Raw genomic sequence first — 17,115 nt, 5'->3', positions numbered from 1 at the left:
ATAATAGTGGGTAGTGTTATATATAAAAATTATAATTAACAGTAATTTAATCACATTACGATATTGCAACCAGATGAAATAGTCCAAAGTTACATTTAGAAGATTAAGAAATCAATACAGTTACTGAAACAGTTAATTATTTTTAAAACAAGACAGTCAGTTTGAAGTATGAAAGAAGCTAATACTGAATATATTCCTTCAATTTTACTAAGACTGAATCATGCTATCTTACTCTTGCAGAGTCTACATCTGTGCTTGCATTCAGAACCAGATGGATGATGCAAACAAATGTTCCCTTCAGAAATTACTGATAATAAAATTAACTTCTTTTAAAAAGTGGTATTGAATGGATTTATCTTTTGGATTGTTCTATACCAACTGATGATAGTGAGCAGACTGCAAAACACCTGATATGAAATCATCTGCTAAGCAGAAAAAAAATGATAGCATATTTCACAATGAAGAAATTGAAAAAAGTGAATAAAATAATAAGTTTATTAAACTACCTTTTCAGGTGACACCTAAGTATGATTTTTTTGCACTAAAAGAAGCTGAAAACACCTTGTAAAATTAATTTCAGAAGCCAAAATAAACAGTGACCCAGAACAAGGAAGCTGAACATACTAAAATGGTTAGAGAACTTGCAAGGATCAATTCTGATTTAGATTTGCAAGTTAATTGAAAAACCGAAAGAGAATGAATATTAGTTGCTGGGATTTTAAGGGAGTGGAATATAGTTGGGAAGATATTAAGAATTCTGTGATGGAGCTGCAGTGTAGGAGGGTGAAGGCATTGACCTAGCTTCCGAAAACAGACAGGATCAGAGAGAGTTAGTGTACGTTTCTGTTAGCATTTTATTAAATTTGTTGATTGTCTTGACAATCAGAAGGATTTGAATGAATTAGGCATTTGTAGGATAAAATTTTTGTTGCAATCAACTATGACAATGCTTGTTTAAGTGTATTTGAATTTTTTTAGTAGAGATAATGAATAAATGTTTGATAGTACACTCTTAGTATGAAAATTGGATAGGGGAATGGTTTTTGGATGAATGTTTCAGTGTTAAAGAAAGGTGTGGGAATCGCACTTCTGCAAATCAGTTAGTTGAGAGGGTTATAACTTAAAGTAGGTGGGAGGTTAGAAGAAGTTTGATATGAAGGCGATATAAAATTGAATAAACACACTGATGGAAACGTCTACAGAGGCATTTGCATCACTAGACATGATTGAGGCCAAACTGATTAATGTGATATATTATGATTTAGAGGGGTCTAAAAGATAACGTCCAATAAAGCCCATCAGGACTAGAAATGGAGGAAGTGGTGTGGCAATGGAGATCATCACAAGATCTTCCCCTACTGGGTCAGGATGAATCTTTTATACCACCTTAAGTTCGTCCTCTTCAGAAATCACTCTTTTTGAAGCAGCACAATTTCCACTTAAGTTGTGTAGAAAAACACATTATTTTAAATGCTCATGAAAGTGAAGTATGGAATAATCCAACAACATTGATTTCAGATAACGTTAATAAACTGCTAACATAAGTGGAAATTGTGGGCCTTTTTCTGCATCCTTCATCAGTATCAGACATGGTGTGAAAATAATGACATGACTCAAGTGGTACAGACACAGATCTAGGAATGCACTACACTCACATTCCAGTAAACTTAAAAAATTATATTATTTTAACTTTAAATATCATTAGGGTAAATAAATCAGTAACAAAAACACAAAAATTGAACATGAGAACCAAAGATGATCATAAGAATAGATCAAATGATTATGGAGTTGTATATAGATATGGCCATGTTGTGAATCGGTAGTGACGCAAGGGATGTGACTGCATAATCATGATGAATTCGCTCACAAAAACAACGTTTGTTTATTCTTCTCTCTATAAGCTAACTGAAAACAGTATAAGTAGTTTATTTCCTTTCTACTTCCTTGAGAGTAAAACAAAAATTTTCACTTCAAATGAAAAAAAAAAAACAGGTTTCATCATTACAGCTCTTCTAGTCTTGGCCAAATCTTCGTAACCTTAATTTAATTTTAGCCTACGGTATTGTTAATAATAATTTTTCTTAATCTTTCCATAAATCTCCTCGAAAATAGCCACGCCAAATTTCAGCTTTCTTGTTATCCATGTAATGGAAGAATTAGTAAAGTTTGTGCAAAGTTGATGAGTATGAAATCTCACGCAGATTAACTCGGTTAACTACTAGTGGCTGATAATCGTTTTGCATGTAAATACCCCCTCGCTCTTTTTCTGTTTTACTCTACAACCACCATAAGGTATTACTTCAGAGGATGATGTGTGTGAATGTAAATGAAGTCTCAGGTCGAGCATAACTAGCCCAGCGGGCTAGTCTAGTGGTTAACTCGTTATCGTCGTCGCAAATCAGCTGATTTCGAAATCAAAAGTTCTTAGGTTCAAATCCTGGTAAAGGCAGTTACTCTTATGCGGATTTGAATACTAGATCGTGGATACCAGTGTTCTTTGGTGGTTTCAATTAACCACACATCTCAGAAATGATCGACCTGAGACTGTACAAGTCTACTCTTCAATTACACTCATACATATCATCCTCTGAAGTAATACCTAACTGTGATTTCTAAACAGAAAAAAATTTCAACCATAACTGAGGTGTGAGGTTGATTGAAACCCAACCAAAGAACACCGGTATCCACGATCTTGCATTTGAATCAGAATAAAAGTCTTTACTAGGATTTGAGCCTTAGAACTCTCGACTTCGAAATCAGTTGATTGCGATGACGAGTTTTCCACTGGACCAACCCGGCAGGTTTGTCGGTAAGACCGAAAAACGTTTATTCGTTCAATCGAGATTGAACGTTAAACTAGCGCATTCCCGATACTATCGGAAGGCGGGAGACAGTTGTGATCGAAAGGAATTGAGGTTATGTTGTGGTGAACAGTATTAAAAGAAATGGGAGTAAATTTACACGGAACTTTTGTGTCTCAGAAAGTTAATAAAGTTCGATGGAAACCTGAATTAGGGTTGGATTCTGAAACTTTCATAACTGGAAGCTGGGATGACAAAGTTAGTATTGAAAATTCTGGTTATATATTTTTTCATTTAGAATACCTTTAACATAATTTCTGGCAGTTTTTCTTATTCACGTGAACGTAAATAAACGCCTGCCCAAATCAATTAATTGCAGTTTATTAACAAATAAATTTCTCAAATTAAGGACCGCAACTTTATGTTCAAGCGAAAAAGCATCACAAATTTTTATGGATAACCGGTAACTGACGTTCTCAACAAGTTTCTAATAATGTCGCTGGTTGGTTGCGGACTGTCTTAAAATAGTGAAAACATTTAACTTGCGGGATTGCTTTGCATTAATTAAAGTTAATTTCAGTGGAATAATTGACACATAAAAAAATTTCTTTGAATTTGCCCCAAAAAATCTCAAATTAAAATAATTTAAAACTGACATTGACAGACATTTCCATTTTATTCACATCATAAGCGATCCTGATCCACATTAAATTTATGATTCACAGATTAAAATTAATACATTTTTTTCAATATGGACTTGGATGCATGTTAAGTTCTGTTGCTTTTTGTGCGAGTTAGACATCAGGATAGGAAAAACCATTACAGGAAAGAGCAACGGCCATAGAGAGAGGTACTGACTGCAGGAGAGAAGAGTGTTGTTTGTCAGGCATTAGTGAAACCAGAAAAAGTTTATCTTCCGCCACTACACATTGAACTAGGTTTATTCAAAGATTTTGTTAAAACAATGGATTGTATTGGTGCAGGGTTTTAGTTTCTAAAAAACAAATTCCCTAATATAGGCGATGCTAAACTAAAGGAAGGTATATTTCTTTGACCACAGATAAGAAGATTAATGAGTGATCTTGTATTTGAAGAATGTTTGAATAAATTGGAGGTTGCTGCATGGAAATCATTTCAAAATGTGGTAAACAACTTCCTTGGAAACCATAAGGCCAGTACTACAGAGAACTTGTGAGTGAGCTGCTTCAAAACCACAAAGAACTTTGATTGTAACATGTCACTCAAAATCCATTTCTTACATTCACATTCAATTTTTACCCTAACAGTCTCAGCGCTATCAATTATGAAAATGGAGAACGCTTTCACCAGGAGATATCTACAATGTAAACACGATACCAGGAAAAATGTTAGCTGACTGTTGTTGGAATCTAAAAAAGGGATTTACCTACAATAAATTACAGCAGAAATTCCAAAAGAAATAGATTTTAGGTGAGTACAAAATGCATGTAATGTATTTTCATTACGTTCACCATACACTTTTTGTTTCAAAAGAAATTTCAGTTACAAAAAATGTGAGCCTGATAGAAAAATCTATTAACATATATAAAATCAGCATAAAAAATACTATAAGAATCAGCCATTCACTCCCATTTAATAAACAAAAAATTAAATTTTGTTGACCAGTGGGTCAATCCATTTGAAGTGATCAAAGTGTGGTTGCTTGACCAATTCAAAAATAGTTTTAACTGCCCACTTGTTTCCTACGTGTCTGTTATATAGTTATAATAGTTTTCTTAAAACTATTTTTTTTAATTTTTATTTAAGCAGTTTTCTCGTGGCGGCCATTTTTACAGTGTGCACACCCATTTTTGTGATTGTAAGGGTTTATGAAAAAAAATCATAACTAAAAACCTATTGGTCCTGGAAGGATGAAACAAAAAGCAATTTATTCCTATTTTCTCAAGGTAAAAAATGATCCAGTATTTATTTACCTGTCTTCAGATGTTCATGTTACCTGTCTCTCTTCTTTCTATGAGAAAATTACCAATAAATTTGAAAATGAAAAATGTGAAATTTCACTTTTTATAATTTTTTTGAATTATCAGTTTGAATTATTTTTTTTATATCTTGGTATATGTTAGTGCTTTTATCACAAATAATATTAATGGTTATATACTTACTCCTAAAGTTTTATGAATTTTTGAACACTACATTTTTTTTTAAATTCAGATTTTAGCTTCAAATAAATCTGATGGGGCTGATGATAAAAATCTCAAATTTGCACAACTTGTAGTGTTTTTATAGATGTTTATGGCAAATAAAAACGTTTCTTGTGTACTGTACTAATAAAATAGTTATAACCTCAAAAATCATGAAAAACCCGTTAAAAGCTATACAGTTTCAACTCACTAAATAAATGCTCCAATAAACCACTGGACCAATCTTTTACCTTGAGAAAACATGATTAAATTACTTTTTGTTTCATCCTTAGAATACCAATAGTATTTTAGTTATGATTTTTTTCATAAACCCTTACAGTCACAAAAGTAGGTATGCGCACCATAACAAAACAGGTAAACTGCTTAAATAAAAAAGTAAAAAACAATAGTTATAATATCCTGAAAGCGGGTAAGTTTACATTTTTTTGAATTGGTCAAGCAACCAGCTTATGTTTTTTTTGGGACACTTCAAATGGATTAACCCAATCTATTTAGTGTAAAATGGCACCATCATTCACTGAAAATAGTCAACTAAGAGCAAGAGAAAATGAAAATGTTGTGATGTAAGTTTAATACACGTCAATATAAAATAATTTGGTTTGACATTAAGGCAAAATTGTTTTATATAATTTTCACGCCGACTATCGTGGAAAAAAAATATATTTAATTAATGATTATTATACAGTTTTAAATTTTACATTTTTTTATCTTTTTTCCTAGGAAAATAAGCTGATCTTATGGTTATATCCACCACTGACTGGTCTAGAAGAAGAAGATGAATCAGATATTTATCCCAGAGTGATTTACAAACACCCACATGAAGGAGATGTCACAGAAATTAAGGTAATTATCACAATTTTTTTTTTTGCAGTAACAATCATATTAGAATTTTAAATAAAAATATTACTGAAGTTCCTTACCAAGTTAAATTTCCATTTCTGCTGTCCAATGTTTGACAAAATTGCTATCAAAATGAAAGCATTTCTTGCAACATTTTAAAGTTTTGTACAGTTTACTACGTTAGATAAGAAATATGCATCTTAAGCCTTATTTTTCATTACACTAAGTATATATCATGACGTCATTCAATGAACACACCGTTAGTTGATTTGTTGTGATCGTACTGACCATTATTTCTTGAAAAGTAACTTTTTTTTTTAATTTTGGTTTTATTATTTTTTAAGTGTTTAGAATAGCATAAGGAACTTCTTTATAAATGCAATAAAAAAAATGTATGGATAGTTGTGTGGTAAATTTTCAAGATCAAATTTTTAATTACTTGTTATAAAGGTGTTTTTCATTGTTACTTTACAGTAATTTTTCATTTCAGTTTGTGACGGCAAGCAAATTTCTTGTGTCATCTTCATCAGGTTTTGTTCAATTGTTAGAAGTTGTTGATAAGACTCGAGCCCCAAATACTCATTTTAAAAATATTGTTCGTTGGGATGATTTACATTTTTTTAGGTAAGTGTACATTGCATGATTTATTTATATGTTTTCTGTTTTTATTTGAGATTAAATAAGATTGTTCATCGGTTACAAGGCCTCATAAAATATTCATTATTTGTCATTTAATTTATATAGTGTGCTGAAAAGGTCCCGCTGCAGTAAACTGTTGCAAATGTCATAAAATAAAAAACTTTATGTCATACTAGTTGACAATAATATTGGATTTTTTAACATTTTAAAATGTTTTCTTTTGTTTATTACTATAAGATTAAATTTATTTTAGGAAAGGCTGTTTTTCAATAATTGAATAATATAAACTAAGTTAATTTATGGCAAACCTAAAAAGAAAAAAAAATTGTTTTCATTTATAATTTTTTGTTCCTTGCAATACTGAAAATTTCTAAAAGATACAGTTCTAGAATTTGTTTTATTTCAATTTTTCAGATCAAAAAACAGATTAAACCACCAAATTTGACCCTTAATTTGGGGTCCAAGAATTTTATTATGGCTTTGTTTTACTCTTGGAGTTAAAATCAGTGTGAAATATTTGTTAGCTATAATTCCTAAACACAGCATTTCTAGACATTATGTTTATAAGACCTTTGGCTTATATTAATGTCCTAAATATTGTGCAATTTTGAATTACTCTGCATATGTGTCAGTAAATCATTTTAATTGCATCTTAGAAGCAGTATGTTATATTGTTAAAATTAATTAAAAATTGTTTCATGTATTTCCTTTTTTGTGATCTGCATTGAATATTTTAACAGAAACCTCTTCATTTCAGGATTATATGTTTTAAATTAGTTAAAAAATATAATAAGAATTTTTAAGTTGCAGAAATATATAGATTCTACAAATATAGTTTCAGTTATTGAAATAAAATAATTATTCTGACGGTATTGCAGTATACTGTCATGACACTGTATTACATTATCTTATTTTTTTAACTTCTGGGACCACCTTTAGATATTGCTTCAGAGGATGAAATGAATGACAAATGTAGCATGTGAAAATGCCATGCCTGACTGGGATTCAAATCCGGAACCTCTGTATGAATGGTCAAGACACTACCACTCACGCCACAGAGGCCGGCGTATTCCATTATCTACCTGTAAATTATAATACTATCAACAGAATGATTCTTTTATTTGAATGACTGAAATAACAAAACCACAGTTTTAAAGTTTTAATTCATTTTTTGAATTAATGAATTTATGAAAAAACCGATTGAAGAAGTCTTCAAAGGAAATGTCATAATAAAAAAATTATAGTAAGAAACAATTTTTAATTAATTTTAACAAATTTTTATATGTGCTCGGTAAATAAAGTAATGAGACTGGTTCAGAAAAACTTTTTATTTACAATCCAGTTACACATGGACTCTATCGCTTTCAAAATAGTTCCCTTGGGAAGCCACACAATGCTTTGAAAGATTTTCCCACTCTTCATAGCAATGTTTGGAACTAACTCAGAAATCTGAATATTCTTAAGATTTTTGATTACATTTTTTAAATGTTTTCTACTGTTCCAAAATGGTGTCCTTTGAGGTGTTTTTTGAAGTCCGGAAGAGGAAAAACTCGCAAGTAGTATAGAAACTTCGAGTTCTGCTTTAATTCGACCTTTGATTCCTGGCAAGCAAATTGAGGGAGAACCTTAGGGTCTGTTTTCCATGATTACTTCATATTTTTAATCAAATTTTCACACTGAAAGAGTGGATTTACTGCAGAATATATGGTAAAACACCGGTTTGAGATGCCTCCAAAATTACAACGAAGAACCAACAATGAAATTGAGGCAGAGCCTGAGGGTCTCTTTTCACGGGTTATTTGATACATTAAAGAACAGCTACTTTCAATGATGAATATGTGTTCACGTTAAATTTACATGATGAAATAGTTGATTTACTGAAAAATGCGTAGTAAAACGTATGTTTTAACTGCAAACATCGTGATTAATTTTAAATGTATGATGATGATGATGTAGGTTATTACTTTCAGTGATAAAGTGTTATATCATTCATCATTATTTATGTATACAATGATCATTATTTATGGTTCAAACTTCAAAATCATTGTTTGTTTTTATCAACTTTTCTCATCACATGATAAATATTAAAAAAAATGGCATATCTCGAAATCGGTGCATCCTACACCAATTCTGATGCGATTTTGAAAGGCTAAACCAAAAGGTAACTTTGCGATCCCCTAGGGAACGATAGACCCTAGCCCCATGTGTTTAGGTGCTACTGTTCTTGACATACTAGTGCGAGCAAAATTCACATGTGTCAATTCACCTCAAACCACTTTTCACTTTGAATTTTTCAATAAATCTACTCCTTCATCTTGTAAATTTAAGAAAAACTATGATGAGGTTCTGCATCAATCGGTCATCATTACTTTCAGAGAAAACGGGGTGCAAACATAATTTTTCCACTTAATGATTCTTTATTGTATATGGTCTTTCAGATTTGCGAAAATAAATAATTTCATATAAAGCCGCAAATTACAGTAAATTTAATGATCAAACAGCTTCTAAATCACAATTCATAGTTTGTTATAAATGTATTTTATTACAACAAACTAGACTGTCTATGTCGTCATGGGATTCCCCGCAGCAACTGTCAAGCATTCATTAAATTAGTTGTTTTTTGTATTGGTTTAGATAGCTATTACAACAGCATTGATCATTGATCTCTACTTAATGTAAATTTCAGTTTTTCTATGCATGCGCAGTAGCATATTAATCTATATATCTTACGAACAAATAAAAGATAACTATTCGTATGGTATTTTCACTGATTTTAAGCTAATTATCAATATAAAATTGAATTATCTAAATAGTGACTTTGTTATTCATAACTTAAATAAAGTATTATTTTTTTAAAAATAAATGTTAATCTGTGAGTAAAAAAACTATGGAATTCGAACAAGTTAAGTTATCAAACGATTCTAGCTCGTCTAACCGTTTTATAGTATTCTGTTATAAAAATTTACCTAACGAATACAATTTAATTACAATTTTAGATAACATACAAAATGATATTAAATGTTATATAAGAAGTACTCTTCCAGTGAAATTTAATATTAAACTGTGAATATATAAAAAAGATTATTTTCAAGGCTTCCCCAAGAGGGATTTTTAAAGATTCCAAGTTGGAAAAAATGCAACTTTTTGTTGACAATCGATCGTCTATTGATAGTGCTTTTCAAGATTTAATTGAACAGTATTTTGAATTGAAATACAAACTAAAAAATACATTTCTGTTTCTGATTTTTTATTGTGTATTGAAATTCCAAATGAAAAACAAGCATTAGGTGGTTCTTTATTAAACCAATCTTGGAATGTTAGCGATAAAAATCATATAGATGTTTATGAATTTTTAATGGATTTTCTATGAAAGCGAAGGTATTTATTATATTAATCGCTAAACTAAATTAATTTAGTATATTTGAATCGTAATCTGAAATTTTTAAATCTTGTTCCAACAAACTCTGTTGTTCTCACATATCTTGATGTTTTTGTAAATGACCTGTCAATCTATCATCCAATTCCCGCGTCCTACTATCTATATATATATATATATATATATATATCAATTTCACCATCAGTTGGTGAGGGGAGAAGTGGTTTTGGTTTATTCATTTTTTTCTTTAATTTCTTTAACATCAATACCGCGTTTAAATTCTACATCGTGATAACTATGACCGTTCTTCATTTTCTTTAACCCCTTATATACTATATAAACTTCTTTATAATTATTAATTTCATTCAAATCTGATTGTGTAAGACCATTAAATCGTTGTAAAAATATTTTCCCAAAACCTTCTATTGATGCAATCGATTCCCCATTTTTTGTCTCTTTAAACTTAAGTTATAATTTAAGCTATTCAGTTTATCGAAAATATTAGAAATTCTTATAAATTTATATATAAAAGAAGTAACATATTAAAACCAACATTTTATTGATGTTAAAAATTATTTTATTTTAGAAATTTTATAAAACGAATCTAGTTAATATATGTTAAGTGATCAAAGATAACTTTTCATACGGTATTTTTGGTGATTTCAAGTTAATTATCGATACGAATACGGGTTTTTTTAACGCTACAAATTTATGTAATAATGATGTGAAAGAATTTCAAAATTGCGAACAAAATAATTATACAAAATCGTTTCAAAGGGCACAAATCCACTAGTCATTTCTGGAACTTTTTTAAGGGAGAAATTAATTTTAATTTAGCTTGTTGGATCTCTACTGATTTCCATAAAAAATGCTATAAAATTATAAAAGCGTATTTCATCAAAGAATTTAATGTATATAAAGATGATAACACTCAGTTGCAATCGAAATTGCTAGAACTCCATTCTCAAACTATTATTAAATTTTCAGTGTTTAATTGCTTTGTCAATTTCTTCATATACATACTCTACCTCATTGCCATCATGGGAACTTGTAGGCATATAGACGTTAACAATTGTTGTCAGCTTAGGTTTTGATTTTATCAAGATTACAGTGATGCTATCGTTATGCTTTTTGAAATACCCTGCTCTCTTCCCTATCTTCTTGTTCATTACAAAACCTATTCCTGCCAACCCTTTATTTGACACAGAATTAATTACTCTAAAATCACCTGACCAAAAGTCGTTTTCCTCTTCCCACCGAACCTCGCTAACTCTTGCTACATCTACATTTAACCTACCCATTTCCCTCTTTAAATTTTCTAAACTACCGATGTTTTTTAGGCTTCTAAGATTCTACGCTCCAACTCATAGGATGATTTTTTAATTTTCTATTGACCCCTTCCTTAGCAATCCTCACCAGGAGATCCAAGCAAGGAATTAGTTTACCTCCAGAATATTTTACCGAGGAAGGTGCCTCCATCTTTGTTACATTAAATGCAGAGAGCTACATTTTCTTGGAATAAAAATATTGCTTTCAGCTGCGCAGTACTCAGAAGACTGAGTGATGTTGATATGGCCATTTTAAGTCTTTTACAGCAACTGAAAGAGCTGCATCCCTCTTTCAGGAATCATTGCTTAGTCTGGATCTCAACAGATACCGCTCCAATATAGTTCCACTTTCAATCCAGCTATTCTGTACCGCTGAGCACTTAAGCCACCTCACCGTCGGCAAGGTTTCATGATTCATAGACACTGCGTCTATTAGTCTATTAGTTACTGCAACTAATCTTATAAAAACTTAATGTTTTTAGATCTATTGTCCGGTTAGTTTCATCCATTTTCTCTTTTAATAGTTTTGAAATTTAGTCGATGCGCATTTAAAAATTTGTTTAACAATTATTTTATTTCTTGTGCCAAATTTTTAAAATAATTGGTGTTTTTATTTTATTTACAGCTCTGGTGATAAGAGCTCTTGTACCGGGTTGGCTACTTTTGAAGAAGATGTTGCAACAATAGGAGAAGATGGACGTATCAGTTTGCTTTCATTACATCATGAAAAGCTGTTAAGAGTCATAGGTTAATTGTTTTTCTCTTTTCTTTTTTTTTCTTTTTTTTATCTGTTTAGCTGTAACATTAGTTATATAATTATTTAATAATTCTGGTATATCTCGTGTAATAATTAATTCTAGTAATCTAATTATTATAATGTACTGGAAAATTGTGAAACATTTCATCATTAAAGGTGATAATCGATAGGATATTTGGAAGAGAGAACTGTTGTTGGAACTTGGTTAAAGGTATGGGTGACATTAAATTTAATTATTTTTTTTATGTGCAAGAATATCTTATTTCAGGTAATATCACTTTACAATCTATATACTCAACCTCCTGCTTATTGACTACTACCCAACATTTCAGAATATTTGCATTCCAGTGAGGTACCGCTTTTGTTCGGCTCAGGTAACTGCTCCAGAAAACTTATCAGGGAAAAAATATTATTCAAGTATTAGTTCTTTTAACTCTGGGAACAAATCAAAATGTGATTAACTCCTTTTGAACCGTGTAGTTTGTTAGATAACATGTTCTGCTTATGCTTACTTAGAAAGTCACTCTTAGTCTTCCCTAGTACTTATACATTATTGTGCAAAATGATGGTTGATCTTGAGCGCTCAACCCTGACAGCACTTTACCTAAAATTTCAATCGTAGTTTGAGATGTTTGATCTTCAACCACTACATTACTTAAGGGAGCATTTTTAACGATCATTCATTTTAAATTTTGAACATCAGGAACAAAATGATCACAATATGACATGTAATTCTTTGAGTCTTTGTCTGCAATCGGTCTCAGTTTTTATTGTTATTGCATCATTGGCTTTGCAATGTTGTTACATTCTGCATTATTTGTACAGAGATAAATATTAGAAATTAAAAATTTTATAACTTATGATACTCCCTGTAACGTAAGGATTCCAAAGCAGGCTTACATAATAATCAGTTCAGCCGTTGGAACTGCTGCAGCGGAACAAATATACATTACACTACAAATACATTACACTCTTTTTTTGGCAGTCCTGTAAAAATGACCCTTAAATTTATACATTTTAATAATTGATTATTTCAGCCTTTTTATTTAAGCTAATTACAGTTAGAATTGAAATGATTTGTTATTTATTGATGTTAAGGAAGGATAGTGAAAATCTTGGCTTATTAGTGAAAACTGAAATCGATCAAACTAGATGTATAATTGCTTCAGGAGCACTTGTGAAATTAATGATGAGTTATAGTACTTAATATAAATATAAACAGAACAACAACTCTTATAGTGTTATTTTCTACGTTTCTTGCTTTGCTATCTGCAGTTATTTTATATTTTGAGCATTATATTCAACATCATAATGAGATCTTACAAAACTGCCATTTAATTTTAAATTACATATAAACTTTTCTTATTTGAGTCATTCAATAATTAAAGAAAAATAGAAAATAATACGAGGGTAAGTCAATTATTACCCGCATTGTAGTTATAAATTTTATTGCAATACAAATAGGAAACGTACATGTACATCATTTTTCAACATAGTCCCTTTGTATTTCAACGCACCTGGTCCATCGTTGCACAAGCTTCCTGATGCCCTCATAAAAGAAGGTTGAGCTGCGAGCTAGGAATGCACCGCTTCATTCACTGTTTCATCCGAGATAAATCGACGGCCCTTTAATGCCTCTTTGAGTGGACCAAAGAAGTGGTAGTCAGAAGGGGCAAGATCAGGACTACGGAGGATAAGCCAGTAGTTCAAAGTTGAGTTTCTGGAGTGTTTCAGCAGTGTGGGCAGCAGTATATGGATGGGCATTGTCGTGTAACAACACAGACCTTTCGACAGCAGTCCTCGGCGTTTGCTTCAAATTGCAGGCAGTAAGCGTCTCACTGTAACGTGCACTTTTTATTGTCATGCCCATTTCCTCATAATTTCCAGTACTGGGCCTTGTGAGTCCCAAAAAACCGTAAGGATCAGTTTTCCTGCAGACGGTTGGGTCTTGAACTTTTTTTTGCAGGGCGAATTTGGATATTTCCATTTCATATTCTGCCGTTTACTCTCCGGCTAAACGATGGATCCGTGTTCCATCACCAGTGATGGATGCTGTCTAGGAAGATGTCCCGTTCGTTATCATCGCGATCCAAATGTTTTTGGCAGATGTCCAAGCGCGTTTGTTTATATGACTGTGTTAGTTGTTTTGGGACCCATCTTGCACAGACTTTATGAAACCCAAGTCTGTTGTGGATGATTTCATAGGCAGAACCGTGACTAATTTGCAGATGATGTGCCACTTCATCGATAGTTACTTGTCTGTCTAAGAAAACAATGTCACGTGCACGCTCAATGTTTTCCTCATCTGTGGCGGTAAACGGTTGTCCGGCTCCTTCGTCGTGTATAACACTTGTACGACCATTTTTTAATCTTTCAATCCATTCGTAGACACTTGGTAACGGCAACATACTCTTCCCGTACTGTACCGAAAGTCTTCGATTAATTTCAGCCCCTGATACACCTTCCGACCACAAAAACGGTTCACTGAACGTTGTTCTTCTTTGGTGCAAACAGAAAGCGGAGCAGCCATGGTTAACGGCAGAGCAGCGATAATGGAACTAACCTAGCAGCATCAAATCTGCACAGACATAACAACAATTAAACCACGCATGCGTCATCTACGCAACACAAGAGTACTACCAAGATAAACAAAAATATAACAAAATTGTGGATAATAATTGACTTACCCTTGAAGATGTTTGAAAAGAATTTCCATTATTATAACTTCTCTTCTGTTTATTTTATTGTACCGTAGTAGAACTGTGTACTGTGATAAGATTTTTTTTCTGAAGGTGTTAAACCGATACAAATTTGCTCGTGGATATTAAAACAGTTTGGTAAAAAGTACATTAACAATGGAATTTTTATAAGTAAATTGAACATTTTAAATCAGGCAAAGCAAGAGTCACCAATTTTCATTATAGTAGAAAATCAGTGGAAGTTTTGGCTGATACTCTGCAAATTCACATTAATGATCTTATTTGCAAGGACGGGCACATAAAATGTGGGAAATTGCTGAAATTTGTGGTGTCAGTATTGGCACTGTCCATTCCACTATCTATGATAGGCTGAATTACTGCAGAACTTGTTCAAGGTGAGTTTCAAGACTCAAAATTAAAAAAACATTTGAGTTCACATTTGTAAGCAAGCTAAATAGAGGTTTTTAATAGAAGGTAATGCTGTTTTAGATCGTATAATAATTTGTGATGAAACCTGGATTCTTCATTTTGAGCTGGTATCTAAACGTCAAAGTGTGGAATGAAACTCTGAGTTTGCTTCCCAAGAAATAATTCATAACCTACTGTTACGTTCCACTTTTGCCGTCGGCTGCTGCTACCTAGCAAGGGCTAGAACTCTCCGGTAAGCTATGGTCGTACAATGTCCTACGTCAATACCGCAAGGAGGGAGTAGTCATTATGATATAGCGACTTCTATTTATTTGGCGCCGAATCTGACCCAGAGCGGTTGTGTTGTATATTCAGTCTGGATGGATGCTTATTTTATTTGTGTACTTGCATATTAAGTTCAATTATGTATGTTACGTTATATGTTAGATGTTCAATTATATGTTATCGAAATTTCAAGACGACAAGAAATAAATAATAATTCAATATGAAACAAGGCATAGTTTCAATTCATCACCTATGCATATACAGTTCATACTCGCTGAAAAACCTACCTAAGGTTTTATGGTCCACATTAAGGGATCTAACACCTACTCATCTGTTGGTAAAGAAATGCTAATATATTTTGAAACTATAAAGGCCTAATTTATTACAATTATATGAAAGAACTACATACTCATACGATCGTCAGTGAGTACTTGGCTGAACAATTCAGCCGGGCCATCAAGACTGTCTGTGATAGGGTTGCGATTGGCCGAGGCTCCTACGGCGGCCGAGGCCAATGGACGGACCCATAGGTAGTGGCCAGTCTGCTGACCGGAGAGTGCCTGGAGCTGTCATCACCGCTGCTTCCGGGGAGCCGTCTATTAAACGCAGGCGGAAACCCGGGAAAAAGTGGTGGTCTTCTGACCTTAGCGTGCTGTGCGCAAGAGTTAGGTCCGCTAGGAGAAGATACAAGCGTCGCCCCCTAACGGGGGTTATCGTTGATGACATGCATGCTGAGGGTCCGCGGATCTACCGACACGCCCGTAATGAATACATTCATACCATCAAGGAAGCCAAATTCAAGTTTTGGGAAGACTCCATGCGCGAGTCGCAGCGCAGCTCCTGGCAGCTTGCGAAGTCATGTTACTGGCCAAAGCCATTGCACGTGCTGACTAGTGTTCGATGCAGGTTTGGCGGACGAGACCACACTTTAACATCTGTGGCGACTTACCAGGTGTTCCTATAACTCTGTTTCCAGATGCTCCAGAGGGTGAAGCAGAAGACAGCGTTGATATTTTTGTCTTAATATTGATAATAGTTTACATTGCCTTCCACCATTCCCTGGCTGTGGAACATGTAGATATAAGCCGAGTGGTTTCTCGAATGGCACTGAGAAAGGCACTGGGATTAACCAATTTAAGCAAAATGCAAATAGCAAAATTTAAGGATTTCTGTGCCTAAGCCTAAGACGAAGTACATGCTTCTCAAGGGTGCAGACAAATTATCAAACAGTCATAACCCCCACATTAAGTATAAAGGCTGTGTAATCAGCCGAGTTCGAGTTCATAAGTATCTAGGTGTTTTGTTTGATGAGAAGTTGATGTTTAGCAACAACATTAGGCTAACCGAGAGATATGGCTGGCTTCCAGTCAGATTAAGGCTCCAAGTGCTGTAATTGTGGACAGGTACTTGCTGACATTCAGCGACCTAGGCGTGGCAGCGAATTGCTTTCTTTGACAAGATAGATTATTTATTATTTGGTATCATATATTTTAGTAGTCGATGCGGTGAGCCTACACATTTTAGAATATGACAAATGGGCGGTGGGATATGCAAGTAAGTGTTGTATGGTACCTTGCTTATTCCGCTCATGCTTTTAGGTTAGTTCTAGGAGCTAGTTAGGACACTGGTTGCTAAACTGTTTCGAGCTCAGTAACCATTTATGGCACAGACATTTGGTCTTATGCTTTAGGGCGACTGAATGAGGTGGTGGCGGGAGAAATGCCAAGCAAACCGATCAGTGAGTACTATTGTGATGCGCTAGAAAATAAAGTGAAACCCACAATAAGAAGGAAACATCCTGT

At 33.0% G+C, this 17,115-nt stretch overlaps 1 protein-coding gene across 1 annotated transcript in view; it reads left to right on the top strand.

The window, feature by feature from the left end:
- The first annotated feature begins 2,772 nt into the window (after positions 1 to 2,772).
- Positions 2,773 to 17,115, top strand: part of Nup43 (nucleoporin 43) — a 38,166-nt gene continuing 23,823 nt past the window's right edge. Inside the window, exons 1-4 of the mRNA XM_075367673.1 lie at positions 2,773 to 3,059; positions 5,702 to 5,824; positions 6,312 to 6,445; positions 11,790 to 11,911. Of these exons, the coding sequence (XP_075223788.1) occupies positions 2,946 to 3,059; positions 5,702 to 5,824; positions 6,312 to 6,445; positions 11,790 to 11,911 (493 nt within the window). The 5' untranslated portion in view covers positions 2,773 to 2,945. The remainder of the gene's footprint in view (positions 3,060 to 5,701; positions 5,825 to 6,311; positions 6,446 to 11,789; positions 11,912 to 17,115) is intronic.

The sequence above is a fragment of the Lycorma delicatula genome, chromosome 5, assembly GCF_047948215.1.
Source record: "Lycorma delicatula isolate Av1 chromosome 5, ASM4794821v1, whole genome shotgun sequence".
Classification (NCBI taxonomy): domain Eukaryota; kingdom Metazoa; phylum Arthropoda; class Insecta; order Hemiptera; family Fulgoridae; genus Lycorma; species Lycorma delicatula.
This window is presented reverse-complemented; position numbering and strand designations above follow the sequence as displayed.